Below are 17,879 nucleotides of genomic sequence, written 5' to 3' on the forward strand. Positions count from 1 at the left end.
GTAATTCTTAATTTTCAATTCAAACTTATGACATTTCATGACTCAAAACATATCAAGTTTTGTTGCAATTAGTTGTAGGTTTAGTCACATGACTATATCATAACCATGATTGTTTCATTGCGTCAAAACCAACTTCACCAATATCGTACCATCATCAATTATACAACGAAAAATGACATTCATTATCCATACCTGTTAATTGTTAAACCTTCCACATTAGGGAGAGAATCCAAAAAAATCAGTGAAAAATTTGGAATCGCCCACATAAAATTGTTAGAATTGTTTGAGGTTTTTTTGTTAAAATTATTATATTTTTTTGTGAAATATATTTAATAATTGAATATATTATATAAGAAATTGCCTTTACGTAAAAATCTCCCATGTGGACTGTTCCAAATATTAAAAGGTATACTTATCTCCCCTTTAAACTCTGTCCCAACATTTTATATTTTCCATGTCCTCTTGAGAGTTGATATTACAGACTATGTAAAAGTGATGCTATGTACAGACATATGCTACTTCATTGCAATCCATATTTTTGGCCTTTTTTTTTTTTAAAGAAAATGATCTGCAAAATCTTGAATTTTGTGATTTTTTACATAGGTACTGTGGAGAGATTCACAATCTGTAGAGCATAGTATGCAGCTAAAATACATAGAAACTACAGAGAATCCTCATAGAAAAGCCTCAGAGTCAAGTGTACAGAAAAAAATGAATCAAACACTGGGTTTTGACTTATTTATTAACTTTTACTTCATATTAAAAATACGACAATATTTGTAGGATTTTCTCAGTTGATATGGTATTTCTATTGAGCAACAAACAATATCAACATAAATATACAATATCATTAAAAAGTTTATGCATCATGGTTTATACTCTGTTTACCACTAGTCATTTATACATAGTCATCTATTAATGATAAACTCTATGCTGGGACAGAAATCTATGGTTAATGATAATGTTGGTAAAATGCCAATAGCACATCCCATTATGTAAAGGTAACAACAAAACATGTGCCATTGTGGTAACACAATAATAAAAACTTAAGCTCAAAAACAGACTCCATCTTCGTCTATACAACAAGAATGCTGTAAAAATACTATGTTATGATGTTATAATGAAAACTCGACCTTTTACTTTTTTCTAAGAGAATAAAATTAATATATTACCCAGTTCTAATGAACATACTGACACAATTTTGACTAAAAAAACCTTTATTTTCATAAAAATTAAAATCTTATCAGCATTTTCTTGTTATTTTGTAATTTAACTTGAATATCAGAGGTATAGACATTGGCTTTTGTATGAATAATGGTATACCATTTAGACATTTAATTCAACTGTTTATATGTACATATATGATTCTGTGTTGTCCAAGTTTAGGTACGTACATGGACTTCTGAAGTAAAACTAAAGAGGGTTATTTGCTATTTGGTATCAAGGTTTTTGTCAATAAAGGAATAGTCTAACAGATCCATAGGGCCCTGTCTATTTATCTTAAATATCACATTTGAAGTTATAAAGCCCTTTGAATTACAGTTTGTATCTGGTCATTGGACTTAAAGAATAAGGATGTTATTGCTTAACTGGTTCACAAGACATATTTCTGATCACATAATATAGACAAAACCTCATGTTCATTAACAATACGATAAATGAATAAGGAATACATCAAACCTGAGATCTTCATTTTAAAAGGGTGATTGACCAAAAAAAACAAAAGATACTGGTTTTATGGTGAAAATGTTTTATGTTTTACTGGACTCAACAAAATCAAGAGACAACTGTTCTATGTCAGCTGACTGTTTTCAAAACAAGTTGACTGATAGCTTTGTAAAATTTGAAGGGAAATACAGCATAGCAGGTTATATATGTGGGTGTAAAATTAGGCAATTTAAAGCAAAATGTACAAAAAAATTTGTTGAAACTTATTTTGGTAGATGGAAAGTGGTGCATAAATCATCTCAAAGAAAATATTTATCTGGATTTCATTTTGGCATTTTTAGACAGGCCGATAAAATACGCCTAAACTATCCTCCAAAAATTTACCTGCTATACAGTTTTTGCAATGTTTCTCAATTTAAACTGACCAAGATATGTTCTCTATAAATATAAACAATATTGTTGATGTCTTATAAATCACAAATATCACAGCAAGTGGAAGACTATATCCTGGTTAGATGCATTTGGGATATATTAAGTGATTATTTTTTGGATCAAGTTTTCTTCAATTATTAGGGGGTTCAGGATATAACCTATTACAACAAAAATCATGCTATGGTGAACACATTTAGGTTAATGCCCATTAAACACCTATATACACTTTCTTCTAGTCCATACCAAGTTAATTAGAATATTCTCATTTGTCTATCAGCCAAAATTGATATATCTACCAGTATATTATCTAAAACTATAAAGTTCATTCGTCCCATTCTATAAAATTTGGATTGTTTCCCCTTTTTTGACGAACCAAAGATGGAACTACTTAATTCCTTTTGACATATCTCCCTAATGGAATAAATGGAAAATGAAATCATTGTAAATGTGACATAAAAGAGAAATGGCTTCTTTTGAAATTTTAGACTAAATCTAAATTTAATAGATATTTATAATTAAATGAGGGGTATCAATTGGGTTACTTGATAAGAGACTACTAGGCTGTACTTGAATATTGAAGGTCACGCTGAAGGTATATCACACTTAGTTCAGTATCACATCAATGAAGAAAACTGCAATAATTCACAGTCAATAATAAGTCAAAAGTAAAGCACTATAAAATACAATCTGATTAAAGTCACGCTACACTGCCTGATGCTCACTAGCTTTTGCTCTTTCTTCAGTTTTTCAACACCTAACTGCCTTTAAACTTTCCCAATGGATAGTCACATTTTCGTCGGCCATCTTGTTACACTCTCAAAAAATGCTTTTGAAAGATTGATTTTGATTGGTCCACCCAGATTTGAATATTGAAATACCTAAGTTCCCCTGGACATGACCTCTTATTGGGTTCATTCAGATGTTGGGGAGCGTAAGGCAGTGTAGCATATCAGAACAGCTGATTTTAATCAGATTGCATAAAATACTGTGGTTCAAAAACCTACAGACATTAGCTAATTTACTTTTAGTATTATAATAGCTTTATTACAACTTGTTTAACTTGTATATTAAACAATGCCTCATTTGACACTAGAACGTAAAGGTTTGAGTTCAAATTTATGTGTTAATTTGATAAAACCTACTGTTCTCACATAGATATGTCTTGCCTGTCGCAAATGGTCTCTTATTCAATACTGGTATTTAATAGTGAGTGCGAGGGACATATGCATGAAACAGATATGGAAGTGTAGTGTGGTTCAAATGCAAATACACATTAAATACCATTGACTTAGCATGAATAGTTCATGTTGAACTGACCTAAAAAGAAAACTTAACATTAAAATCTTAACAAGAATTTCTAAGTCAATAAACTGTGACGAAGCCAGCATATACATGAAACAGATATGGAATTGTGATGTAGTGATGCCAAAAAAAATAATAGTCTCGTTTCCTCCTACCTGCAAGGGAAAAATAGAGTAGGTAGGTGGGGAAATTATTTTATTTTTTAAAAACAATTTACATTGAGTTAATGGGAAAACAATAAAAACTTCAATGGTACTTGAGCCAAAATGGCCGTAAAATGTTTAGGGTCAGCAAAAAAAAAAACTACGGCAGGTAGGGTAGCAGGAAACAGACATACTATTTTTTATGGCCTGATGCTAATGCAACTGCATACCAAATATGATTGACCAAATGTGTTTCATATCAAATTATATGCATATCGATCAAATGGATAGGGGACATATCTCATGCTATTGGAAAACTGTAAGCAATGGACTTCAGCTGGTGTCCTGCAAAAATAATACTTAATTATCTGGTAATCAAGTATCTTAGAATATCAGTGCATACACACTCATGAGACTTCTCATTATCAACCATAGATACTATGATATCTCTATGGTAATTGGTTTTAATACAATCAATCAAAAAAATTCTAGACTGGCATAAAAACTGTGTTATTACAAACCCAAATAAATTTCACTTAAATTACAAACACAGATAAATTTGACCTAAATTACAAACCCAAATAAATTTTACCTAAATTTCCATGAGAATATATTTTGTAGTATGATTACAAATTAAGTATTTCCACATGTGTACTTGCAAAAAGTCTGGTCATAAACTAGATACTTTCCACATTACAATAAATCCATGTTGTTACCATGGTTACACTTAAAGATGTAAATAGAAATAACCTGGACAAGAATATTAAAACATCTGACATGAGGAAATGATCAATGACAAAATCTGGGAAGAGGTACAAATATAACATTCTCTTCTCATATAAAATTCAGATTTTCACCCTTGTAATTGTATAATCATCTCAACAATTTTTGAATAAAAAGATTTGTATAACAAAGTTCCAACATTGATCATTACAACAATATTTACATTATTATAACAACTGAATGTTTTTGAGAATAAGGCCTTATTTTCTTCTTGTGTACTGGTAATAATTACAAAATAAGTATACAGTGGCATTGGTTTGGTTATTGGTAAGAAAAGTTCTTTATTTTACTGGATTATTCATATCACTGAAAAATGATTGATAATTTTTTAAACCCATCCTAAAATGGTCAAGTGGTTTCGATCATAACACAATGACCCTCCTCCTTTTTGTTCATAATGTGTATAATGAGTAATAAATAACCCAAAGATTAGCACCATTACAACCATATAAAGGGTTGATTTTATTGTCATGATTCCATATGTATTTATTTCTTTTTTGTTTACCTTTTTTGTATAAAAATGGTCTTAACTAAAAAAAAACAAATACCTGTTAAAATTGACACATTGTAATAATTTCATGACAGATGGAAACTATAAAACTATAAGTATTAAGTTACAGAAAAACCACATACAACTAGAATACTAGTGTAGTATCATTCAGATAATAACATTTTTTTTAGATCTCCAAAAACTTGGTACCTCTAAATAAGGCAAGATACTTTTGAGGCACATATAGTGTAGATCATCATGACTGTTTCTTCCCTACAAACATTACTAATACAATAACAACTGCAATCACAACAAGGAATGTAAACAAAGCGCACGAAAATCGCAGAATCCGACTTCGTCTTTTTCTGGCTAAAGTCCTTTCAATAAGTTTGTCGTAATTTACAGCACCCTCACTTCCAATACTCTCTATATCATTGTCCACTTCCTATTTTAATAAAAAAAAGAAAACCATAAAAACAAAAATCACAATCTGTATGCTATGTCTTAATATTTAAACAAAAAAAGAGTTTGTTCTATTAGTATATGATATGGATGCTCTCATCTATTAAATACACGTGTTTTAGCTGCCACTCAGTAGAAAGTCAAAGTTTGACCTTTTTATAAAAACAACTGTTTTTTGTCTATCAAAGTCAAATATGGTCTTATAGAATGGTAGTGTTTAGCAACTTTGAAAGGTGACAGCTTTCAGCGAAATAGCTTGAAGTAACCAGTAGGGACCTACGAACTCATTTCAACATTTTTAAAAGACATAATGGAGTCTTTGTATTCCATATTTCCACAGTCTTTGATCATTTCAATTTGAAAGACATGCACTTGTCTGTTATATAATTATAAAAATGCATATGTTATTAAAACACTATATAATTATTTAAAAGGTACACCCACAAGGCAACATATCAATGCATCAGACTGACACAGATTGAAAATAATAACAAATGTTCCCAGAGGTCAAAGGTTAATTACACAACTGTCACATTATAAAGGTTGTACTTAGTCATTGTGATGTATTAGCAAAAAAACTTAATTACAATGCAACCTTACTTATCAGGAACCTTAATCTTAAAACTGAACGAATTTTGAAAAACCCGAAAAGTTTTCGATGTCATTTGAACAAGTGTAACAATTTTTTCTGAACAAACTTAATCATCATCAGTATGATCAGGAAAGTTTTCACTGCAGTACTAATTCATTGCAAATCATCTTTAAAGGTAGTTTGACACCACATACCAAATTTTGATCAGTGTTATTGTGTTGTGCTTTAATTTTATTATTAAATAGAATAAAGTATAAATTAACATTGTTCTATCCTAATGTGTCTTAAATGTGGTAAGTATGAAAATCTACTTAAAGGTAAAATTAAGGCAGAAAGAAATATTTAAATAATTAATGACCAAGTGACACCCAAACAACTAATAGAGAAGATAATCACAATCACAATAATAAGTGCAAAAAAATACATTTGTGGCATCATCCAGATCTAGGGGGTCAGTGGGGTTAAAATTTGGGCAAAAATGGGCAAATACTCCCCTCTTTAAAATCGTTGGGTCTGCACCTGTCATCTTTATTACAATTTAAAATGATCCATAGGGCAGACAAAATTGTATTGACTGACAGCCTCATTATCATATATAAACCATCTTAATGTTTAATGACAGATATGATAGGAAATTAAATATATCCTTACCAAACCAGGTCTCCTCACTGAAGTTCCATGGGTGATAACAAAATCTTTCATATAAGCTGGTGTGTTCAAATCATTCTGTAAAATAATTATAACTCAAGTATGTGATATACTGTTATAGGTAGTTTTGCCTACATCAGATGTTACAAAAAATATATCACTGCAATTAATTCTGTTACTACATTCTAAGCCGGTGATTGTATCTTTGCAAAAAGTTCCCCTCCATTTACATTTTCCAAGTTTTCTGCAGATTAAAAGGACTTTCTGATTGATAAATTAAGTAGTCCATAAAATTATCTTGGAGCCCTGTCTTTGGGTATAGTAAAGTGTATTAAGAATCAATTTAGGTAGCCCAAAGGACTACCAATTAAAAATTTCTATATAGTCCTCTCTCAGATAAGGCAGGTACAGGACTACTGGACTATTGTTAGTGTCGAAACCTGGTGACAGTGAGAGATGGTGCAATACTACATCTTCAACAGGAAGCCACTTCTAATAATACATGTTACATTAGCTGCCATGAAAAGCGAACACAAGTGTTTGAACAGTTAATTCAATTAAGCCCTGACCCAACAATTTGTATGATACAAGATGATTAATTGTTTACCTGATTCTCTGAGTCTCCATCTTTAATCCCTTGATTGTCCTCATCGATAAACATGGGATTAAGTTTGGCCACTGCCTCCTTGTTGGAGATTTTGCCCTTGTAGATGTCCTTGAGAGTTACTCTTTCTTGTTTATACTTGTTAGGTTTATGGTCATTAAACACAGTATCATCTGAGAACTTAACACTTTTCTGTTCATTCGAATTATCGCCAGACCGTGTTCGAGCAGCAGGTATAGCACTATCATCTGTTACAGGTACAAGTATAGGTTTTGCAGGTTTCATATTCAAAGAGTTCAAAACATGATCGGGAAGTGAATTTTTTCGTTGTTTCAGTTTTTTATTTTTCTTTGTGGATTTTTCTTTCTCGTTACCAGGACTTACACTCTGTTCCTGTATAGATAAGTTTGACCTGACTGACCCGTTTAATTCTGTTTCACTTTGATTTTTGTCATTCATACTTTGGTCCAATTGTTTTTTGTCATGGTTTTCCGGCTCTGGTTGGGATTTTTCATCCTTAGCACTATCAGTTTTGAGATCACTTTGAAAAGTATGGTCCGATTCTATTTTATCACTTATTTTGTTATTGATATTTTCAGATGTGACAGTATCATTTTCTCCCAACTCAGTGTTATCATTGTCTCCCAATGTTCTATTTTTATCACAGTCTTTATCACCTACAGTGTGAGCTTTTTCTTCTATATGGTTAACAGAAGTTTCATGAATTATCACAGAGGAATCACTTTCATCATCAACTTTATCCTGAATTCCACTGTCATCTGAAGTAGGACTAACTAATGAATTGTCTCCTACATCAATATCTATATCATTTGGATCAACATTTTTTACTTTGGTTGAGTTTCTATTGTAATCTATAACCTCGTAAGCTTCATCTTCACTTGATGGATCGGCAGGTAATGCAATATCATCAATACTTGGCCAATCAGACCCTGACATATTTGCTTTTCCTTCTCCTTCTCCAGAATAATTCAGGGTATGTTCCTGTATATCGCTATGATCACCATTGGAATCAAATGCTGGATTTCTGTACCCGTTTTCTATAATTATATCCCCTACACATATATCACCATTTGTTACAGTAACTTTATCTCGTGAGTTCTCTTTCTTCAATTGTTCTTTCATTGTATCATTTTTGTGATTTTTATCTTCAGTAGGTATATTTTTATTCACCTTAATTTCTAGTCCTCCCATATCATTCTCAGACTTATCCCTCCTTTTTAAACCATTTTGTCCGTCTTTATAAACAGGGTTTGTCTTTGATTCATTTTTTCTTTTACTAGTGATACGTCCACCAAATATTGCCTACAAGTAAAAAATATTTCTGTACAGTTCACAGTAAGGCAGTGTGTGAAACTAACTCAATGTCATTACTACAGCGAATACAGTGATGACTTTCAGAAGATAGAGTGGGTCCTACCTTGAAAAAAAGACAATTCTTCAGGTTGTTTACAGGACAACTGAGAAGGAGATTTAGGGAGGTAGACCTAGGGTATGGGACATAAATCTTACAAATCATTGCAACATTTGTGTAAAGCATTTTACATCAATCTCATCTAAGCATCAAAGTAACTTGGAATAATTTCATTCTATTTCAAATGAAAGCTTAATAGGCTTTGGTGAAATTGAGTATGTTGCAAACATATCACTAATTTCAAGAGTTATGTCCCTTATCCCAGGTCTACCTCCTTAAACTACAATCTATCATTTTCCATACGGTATCTATGTCTGATAGTAATTTTCTCGAATGTCTAGTCATTATTACCTCAGGATGTGACTGTCATTTAATCAAAGGAGGACCACTAATTACTCAATCCCCCAGAAATCATCATTGCAAGTGCTATAATAATAAGATTTTGCCCTTGTCTGACGATCTATTATTATCATACCACCACCCTGTAAGTAATAAAATATATCTTTAAATGATCACATTTCTGCATATGATGGAATATCAAAAAATGAATAAAATCTCTATAAAATTTATCCTAAGGAAACATTACAATGCAGTTAAAAACTTGTTGTAACTGTTCTATTCCAAAACTAAAATACATTGTAACTGAAAAATACTGATAAAATCTATATCTTTTCCTGAACATAATAATTAACAAAGTGCTACTATTTAATCCAAAAAGAAATGCATAGATATTTCCAACTACTTCAATATAATCATGAATACATTCCCATATTTGCATAGGTATATTAATAAAAAAAAAAGGAAAATGTGACACAAAATGTTTAACAATATAACAATCTTAGATGAGATTGAACATTGTGAAAAGAAGTGAAAAGAAAACAAGCCTTTATAATTACCACTTAGGAAAAAAACCAAGACAAAGAATAATATTTGTACATGTGCAACCCTCCTACAAAGACATAAAAATATATCTTAGTGCTTGATCAGTATGCAGGAATGTGAGAATACTACATTGTTAACATGGATGTCCATTGGCACACTTTGACATGTGACTATGAATTGATATGACAATAGATAGTGGTCGTGATAAAAGAGATTGCATGAAATGAGATTGTGTATACGAAGCTGCAGCCCACATCTTCCCTAAGTGATCTCTAACTCCAGAACAAGGGGATCTTTCTTAGATAAAATATTTCAGTTACTAGGCTACAGAAAAGAAATGTTTGCCAACTTATTTTTGTCTGAAATGAAGTAAATGATGTTTAGTTACATCTATCCGTTAAACGGAAAAAAAAACCTTTTTATAAAAGGATGACGTCTTGTCCTTGGAAGTTCCTGTTTGTTTACAGATTTTTGTATAACTATTTAATGCTTTATTTTGATACAAAACAGTCACAATCCAGCTTTACAAACAACATATTACAATTCTTTTCTCAAAAATCTTCATAAAGGAAAAAAATCTAATCTACTTTGAAATAACCCTTGTTGTATATAAACATGCATTTATCAGGGTATCTGCCATCCTTCCATCAAACAAAGAAAGTAAAATAAAAACATGAATTCCTGACAGTATGCACATCTCCATGTGGTTGTATTACATCTCACACAGTTTATAATAATGCTGCAAGCTGCTTTGAAAGTAGTTTGGACAGATGAACAGACAGGGTTAAACCTATATACCCCCAAAACTTCATTTGCAGAGGGTATAAAAAAATTGTAAAGATTTGTATGTCTATTGAATAAAACAAAAATGATATATGTGTAATAGCTCCATCATATAAGAAAAACTTTTCATTCACAGTTGCAAACCTGGATACAAAACAGTTTCATTGATACTGTCATGTCTACCAAGATACAACCAGACCTGGGTTAATTAAAAAATGTAACTGTCATTAATTACAATTTTTGAAGTAATTCAATGTAATGTGTAATTGAGTGTTTTTTAAGTAGGTAGATCTAAGGTAAGGGAAAACCACTCATTGGATTGGCTTTGATGAAATTAAATATGATACAAACCTATCACTGATTTCAAGAGTTACGTCCCTTACCCTAGGTCTACCTCTTTAAATTACATGTAATTGAAAGTAATGCAGTGACTATTATTATCAAACTGCTGGAGATGAAACACAATCACAGAGGTTTTTGACTGTCTTCTCTTCAGGTATCAAACAACTGTTAAATAAATGTTTCACCAATGCTCCTATCAATAATGGTGTACATAATTTTCTGGCTGAATCAGTGCAGCATAATATGGAAGTATTACAGAACTATTCATCTGACTGATAACCATCAAAAATTTATCACGCAGCAAGTTTAAAATCTGCTTATGAAATTGTACATTTATATGCCAAAGCTAAGCAACTTAATGGCTTCAGTATAAAATTCTTAATGAGTAACATATATGAGTTATGTTACATAATTTCAAATGATACAGAGATCTAAAAAATGGGACTTCATGTTTTGATTAAAGATGTGCGAACAGCTTACAAGATGGATTACACTATAGATGCAAAGTAATATGTACAATAAAAAATTAAAAAACAACAAATATACCAAGAATAAAAAAAAACATCCAATTTCAAATAACTTCTTGGTTGATCAATAATGACCAGACTTACATTTAAAAATAAATGATGGTCTAAGTAAGTGACAGACACCTACATGTGCCTGTTACCTAGTAGTAGTTGGACCACAGTGTATAATTATTACCTTAACTTCCTGTCCTTCTGGACATATACCACTTACCTATTCAGGAGACCTAGTTATACACAACAATGTTGGCAGCAAATTTTGTAAAGATTTTAATTATAGACAGCCTCATATTGTACAGACCCAGTTATAAACATCAAACCATTGGCTGTAGGGGTCTACCATTTTAGAGGTTGGCAATTTTTTGTGGGTCAGAATATTCATATTTGAAATTTTCTGAATTTTTTTTCAACTTCATCCAGACAATATTATTGATTCCATTTCATTGCATTCCAAAAAATTATCTTCTTTCTAGGAGTCAAGAAAATTTATTTGAAACTTTTTAAGAGCCAGAATATTCATTGTCACACAAATAAAAAAAAAACTATATCTTTTACCTTAAATACTATTAATATTTATCCAGTTATTTGATAATGAAGGTTAAAATACAAAAAAAACTACATTGGAAACTATATGTTAACGATTAAAATTGCAACCATAACCTTGAAATTGTGATAAATATAAGGCTTCAAAGACAATCATGTACTGACAAACTTACCAGTCTATCTTGAAATTTCTATGACATTTGTCGTTACAGGTACAAATAAAAAAAATATACCTTGATAGATCATGAGATAGACTAGGAAATAACCTAAAATCTTACCTTTAATTTTCCCATACATTTTTAGGGGCAGTACACTAAATGCAACTTACAAAAATCACTGTAAATATGTACACTAAGACAGTGAAGACATATTCATCACTTTCTGACAGGTAATTCTGTAGAATTTAAATGGATGGTACAAAAATTATCAACTAAAATCAAAGGTGTGAAAATTGATCATACTTTTCCAACCAAATAAGTTCATCGTTTTTCCTTAATGATTTCTGTTCCTCCAGGTGTTTGTACAAACATGTAACACTTTTTATAATTACTTTTTACTTATGTCTGATTATGAAGGAAGGCACAAAATTACAAGGTTGTTTCCTTATGTCATAAAACCATAGCTAATTCAATATTCTTGTGTGGGCCAGTGAAATCTAAAATGGTTTCCGTATTCTGATAATAGTATAACATTTTATTTGCAAAAAAAAATAGATGAAAAAGCCGAAAATATTACATAAAATTCACTGTAAACTGATGTATTGACATAATAGCTATAGCAATACTAATTAAATAGCAGTTTAAAGGGACCTAAATTTCCTTACAAAGTTCTATGTTTAAGAACCTAAAAGGAAATTACACAGTTATTAACAGAGAGAACAAAGAACCTAGGAAGAATTCTCAAACAGATGAAACACAACAAGATGGAGATTTACAGCAAGTAATGATGTAAACTTCAGGGAATAGAGCTGATTAAATGACCATTACCTGAGGAAATGTCCTAGGTAGTTAACTGGATAATTAACAGATCTAAACTTTTTATTATTTCCAAAATCTGTGTATGATAGAAATTTCAATGTCTTTGTCAATTGTCCAATTAACTACCTAAGGGATTTAATCAGGTTACAGTCATCTAATGAAGGGAAGACTCTATATTCTGTAGTTAACTTCATTTCCTGCTGTATATGTACAGACACAAAAAATACATACACAAATTCTTTAGTATTAAGGCAAAAAATCCTACCTCATGTCAAAAATTATAAAAATAGCACGCAATATGGGATTTATATTGCACTGGGTGCAATATATCTTCAAAATCATGACATCATCAACTACCAAAATTCATTTTTAAAAATGCATTAGTAGCATATACAATACAAGCTCATGAAATATAAAATTCTATTCAAGACAATATTTCCCAATATTCTACAATATAAACTGTACAATATTCAAGAATTTTATAAGGAAAGAAAAGGCTGTAGATAATTCTTATAATTTATTTTTTAAAGTTCCTTTAATTTTCATTTTATTTTTTTGATTAATTTCACCAAGGCCACTTTTGTGCATAAATGTAGCAATAACTGGATCAGATTTGTTTAAAATCAAAACCATAACTTTCCAGTGTAAACATGAAAAAATAGGATATTAAATCACACACTATCATACGAAAATAATAAATATATGTGATAATGAATAGAAAAAAAAACAAGCTCATTGGACAAGAAAGGTTCCAAAACAAATGAAATCACTAAAAAAAATTATGACTCAAATCACATTAAATATCTTCCTACCCTAGAAGCCCAAGGAAATCCTAGTTTTCTCCTATCTCCATATAAAACCTTATTAAATATAGACATAACTTTCTAAAGATTAAAATCTCAGTATGTGAACTGGGGTGGTACCCAATACTGACTTCCTAGCATCATAGATATCTTCCTTTAGGTTATCTATATACATGGTGTCACTTTCTATTTGATTATAGAGACTGATGAGGTCTAAAAACAAATGTACTATATCAACAATAAACCCTTATAATCACTGTTCCTATAAACATCAAACAATATCATCATCTTTTAAAATGAAAAGATTTAATTGATTTTAATGTTTCTGATAATGAATAACTGTTGGATTGACAATGATGTGGGAAGTTGATTCTTAGAGCGCTAGGATTACATGATGGGTATGACGCCTTACAGCGCTACAATTACATGATGGGTATGATGTCTTACAGCGCTAGGATTACATGATGGGTATGATGTCTTACAGCGCTAGGATTACATGATGGGTATGATGTCTTGCAGTGCTAGGATTACATGATGGGTATGACATCTTACAGCGCTAGGATTACATGGGTATGATGTCTTACAGTGCTAGGATAACATGATGGGTATGACCTATGAATGGAAAAAATGCTTAAGTATACTACTACAAGCTTAAGTTTGTCAAATGTAGAAAGAGGAAAAGGAAAAAAGTCCATCAAACAAAAACCTGTGTATTGATTCTGATGTTAAAATCTCTACAAGTTCTAAATTTGTATTATTCAATAAATAATTTTCCTCCACAACACAAAATTTTTGCTTGAAATACTATGACTAAATGAATGCACAAAATTAATTTTAAATTAAAAAAAATGTGATGATTATATCTAAACCATGCTTTTAAAGCTAATATGGTAAACGTGATCATCAAACTTTTAATTAAGAATATCTTCATGCCTACTTAAAGAAAAAGCTTCATCCATTCGGATTAAGTAATCTTATCCAGTTGTGATCAAAGCATACTTCTATTCTTACCATGTGAGCAGATATCTGGTTGATACAAAGGAATAACAGTAGATAAGATGATCTGGGTTTGTATATTTAGGCAAAGTAAAAAATATCTGTGTTTATGTGTTTTGCAGAAGCTTTAGACTATAGTTTGTTTTGGAGACAAATTCAGACTTTAATAATGCTTAACAAAAAAATGGCCAAAAAAACCCAAAAAAACTTTAGGGTAAGCAAGAAAAATTAGGGTCCAAAGGTTTAGGTAAAACATGTTGAATTTATCTCATAATTGCTTTATAAAGTGAGATCACCTTGTCACAATGTTTGCATTAGTCGTTTTAACATTTATTAATTACTTTCAGTTATTTGGGGTTTTAAATTTTAACAGGAAAATGAAACATAAAAACACACCCACTTTCTACTAATGAGGAAAAAGCATATATTTTCTTACCTGATTTTAAGATAAATCAATCTAGTTCATAATGACACTAGAAATTTACTTCATACAAATTATTAAAAATCAATAGCGATGAAGAATTTCTTAAAGATGTCATCTAAAACTAATAAGATCTCTTTATAATAAGGTACTATTTACCAGGTATCTAGAGCAATCAATTCCGAAAACAAGTAAATAATGAAAATAACTACTAAAGGTAAGGATATAAGTCGAGTAGAGCTGGGTTTGTTCGAGGTGACCAACAGCAAAAACTACTGCAGGAAAAAAACATGAAGTTGCAGGTGTTGCCATGCTAGGTATAACCCTCTTGTCCCATATTGTGAAAAATGGAACAGTCTTCAAAGCAGGTAAATCACTTACAATATATGTCCCTTCTATATAAAGCCATATACCAATTTTGAAATCAGTTTATCCAATGTGAGTTGAGATATTTGCAATGGACAAGGTGATTCCAATATACCATCCATTCATTGGTGGTGTCCAAAAAAGAACTTTTCCAAGTTATGACACACAGGCTCCAAAAGAAACAGCTTTTGGAGACAGATTCCTTTCCAGGATTAACTTAAGGGTGGTTTCTGTGTTTGGCATACATGTAATTTGACCAGTCAATCACTTTTTTACTATGTATCATGCTCTTATAAAGAAATAACGATAAAATATAATTTGTAACAAGTTGCATGACACTTGGCTATTACTTGATTAATCAGAAATCTAATTCAAAGTCATTGTCAGGTCATGGCCTTACTACTCACCTAAGTGTTGCATGCAACTAAAACACCTTGATTACAAAGTTAACTAACCTTGAAACTTTGTACAAAACACTCAAGACTAAAATGTTTATAGCTTTCCATAGCAACTTTGCTACTGAGGTTTAAGAACAAACTAAAAAACACTAATCTTAAAATCATGTTGGTTTATTGTATACCCACTCAAAATTTTGGATTGATTGATTGATTGTTGGGGTTTAACGTCTGAGCAGCAATATTTCAGCCATATTCAGATGATGAACATGAAATGGATGATAAAATGAACATGAAATGATCAAAATATTGGATGTGGGTATGTGATTTTTTTTTTTCTGAAGAAGGCCTAAAAGGACCTTACTTTGCAAGAAATGTACTTAAATAGAATTTAAAAAAATTCTTTGATATGCATGAAAAATAACTCAAGTACAAGTAGGTTTTGTGAGAATATCAATCAACAACCAAGCCATACATACTGAGAATGGAGTGTGACTGCAAATATGAGATTTTGTCTACGGTGGTAATGGTGATTTAAACCACAATAAAACACTTTATATCACACAGAAAAGTGGATATAATGGAATAGATATAACATACAGACTATACAGACAACAACTAACCACAAAACATCAAAATATAATTAAAACTATAGTAACACAATATACCACTACATGTACTTTTATTTCATTTGAATTATTGTGCATCAAATTTCAAATTATATTTAAATTGGAGTTCATCAAAAGTGAGATCCATAAACTAAAGCTTTCAGGGTTTTACATAGTGAAGTGTTTCTTAAGCATATTATGGTTTGGAATAATATCACTGACATTAGGATTGTAATCTGATATTTTCTTTAGTTTCTAACCATGGTATAAGAAATATTTCAATAAAACCATTAAGCCAATGATATGAACAAGGACTACTTTCTTACTTACAGACAATTCTAAGTAAATTTAGTGTTCCTTACAGAACATTTTGAGAGGGTCCTGATGTCCTGTCCTTTTTTATGGGTTTTATAAACACCTTAGCCCCAGCACCAAAAAACTTGAAAATTACTGAATTCTGAGAAAATCTTTAGCTGTGTATGACTTCAGCTGTTTCAAAGACTTTGATTGGAGTTACCATGGAAGTTAAGAATATTCTCTGATAAAAGTATTTTTGAAGTGATCTGGTGGTAAGGTCAGTTTTTTCTGTAAATTTTCACAAAAAGATGTTAATGCTTGCTTGATGTGCTTTCAAATTAGCCACTTATGTGCTAGAGTGTCGTGTTACACCTGCATTACCCTGCCCTTTTAAAGAGCTGCAGGGAAGACTATATAATAACTCATAAATTAGATTTTCATCATCCACTTTTTTAATTCTTTGGTATATAAAGAGAAATTCCTTTCTATAACATGCGGTCTTACTAACAAAGAAATGCATACCATTTTAACTTTTTGGCAACAGACATGTTATCAGTAACTAGTATATCATGAAGGTTATAAATGGCTTTATTAGGTTTAGTTTATAAACCTTACAATACTTATTTACTATGGACTTGTGGAATTTAGTTATTTATCTTCCAAATTATGCTGCATGTTATGTAAGACCATGCAAACATCAGTACTGTTGTCTCCACTGTATTTTAAGTCAAGAAAAATATCTTCTTAAAACTTAATAGCAGGATTGGAATGAATACTTGGGAAAAGATTCCTGGAAAAGTTATCTAGAGGTAGCAGAGGATAAAACCTTACTATAATTATAGGATGAACCATTTTCATATACCAGAGCTTCTGTCGCGGTCCGTTACATTTTTTCAGTCTATGAAGAAATAACTTAAATCATATGGTGCACACTAAATAACCACGGACATTGAGGTTAGTCCAAATAGACCGAAAAAAATATAACTGTCATTCCTTATAATTTAATTTTAACATAAAAATTCAATGAGAAAAATCATTGAAAAAAGTTGATGACTTCACAGTCATATACAAAATTTGGCCTATGAGATGTTGAACAAAATTTTTTTATCCAATCAGAAACTGTGTTACTTCTGAAATTAAAATAATCTAAGTTAAATATTACTTGTTGGATGACTTATATTTCAATTATTAAATGCATTGAATTGTTTGTTCAAAAGTTAGCATAAAACAGTTTGGACTTAAAAAAAAGTATTTCTACTAAAAACCAGAAAATAAATGAATTCATCAATAATATCAGAATACATTAAAGAGAAATTTGTGTATAAGTACCACATATGTTGTAATGTAAATAAAAAATAGTACATAAAATAGTGTATATTTAAGTCA

General features: G+C 30.8%; 1 protein-coding gene across 6 annotated transcripts in view; it reads right to left on the reverse strand.

The window, feature by feature from the left end:
* Positions 1-723: 723 nt before the first annotated feature.
* LOC148621798 (uncharacterized) overlaps positions 724-17,879 on the reverse strand; it is a 45,777-nt gene continuing 28,621 nt past the window's right edge. For all 6 annotated transcript variants that reach the window (XM_088576511.1, XM_088576514.1, XM_088576509.1 and 3 more), the window contains 3 exons: positions 7,128-8,447; positions 6,524-6,598; positions 724-5,263 (listed from right to left, as the gene is read on the reverse strand). In XM_088576511.1, coding sequence (XP_088432637.1) covers positions 5,075-5,263; positions 6,524-6,598; positions 7,128-8,447 — 1,584 coding nt within the window. In that variant the 3' untranslated portion in view covers positions 724-5,074. The remainder of the gene's footprint in view (positions 5,264-6,523; positions 6,599-7,127; positions 8,448-17,879) is intronic.

Source organism: Perna viridis, chromosome 3 (assembly GCF_037379345.1).
Source record: "Perna viridis isolate PV_CMFRI_1.1 ecotype Kerala chromosome 3, ASM3737934v1, whole genome shotgun sequence".
Classification (NCBI taxonomy): domain Eukaryota; kingdom Metazoa; phylum Mollusca; class Bivalvia; order Mytilida; family Mytilidae; genus Perna; species Perna viridis.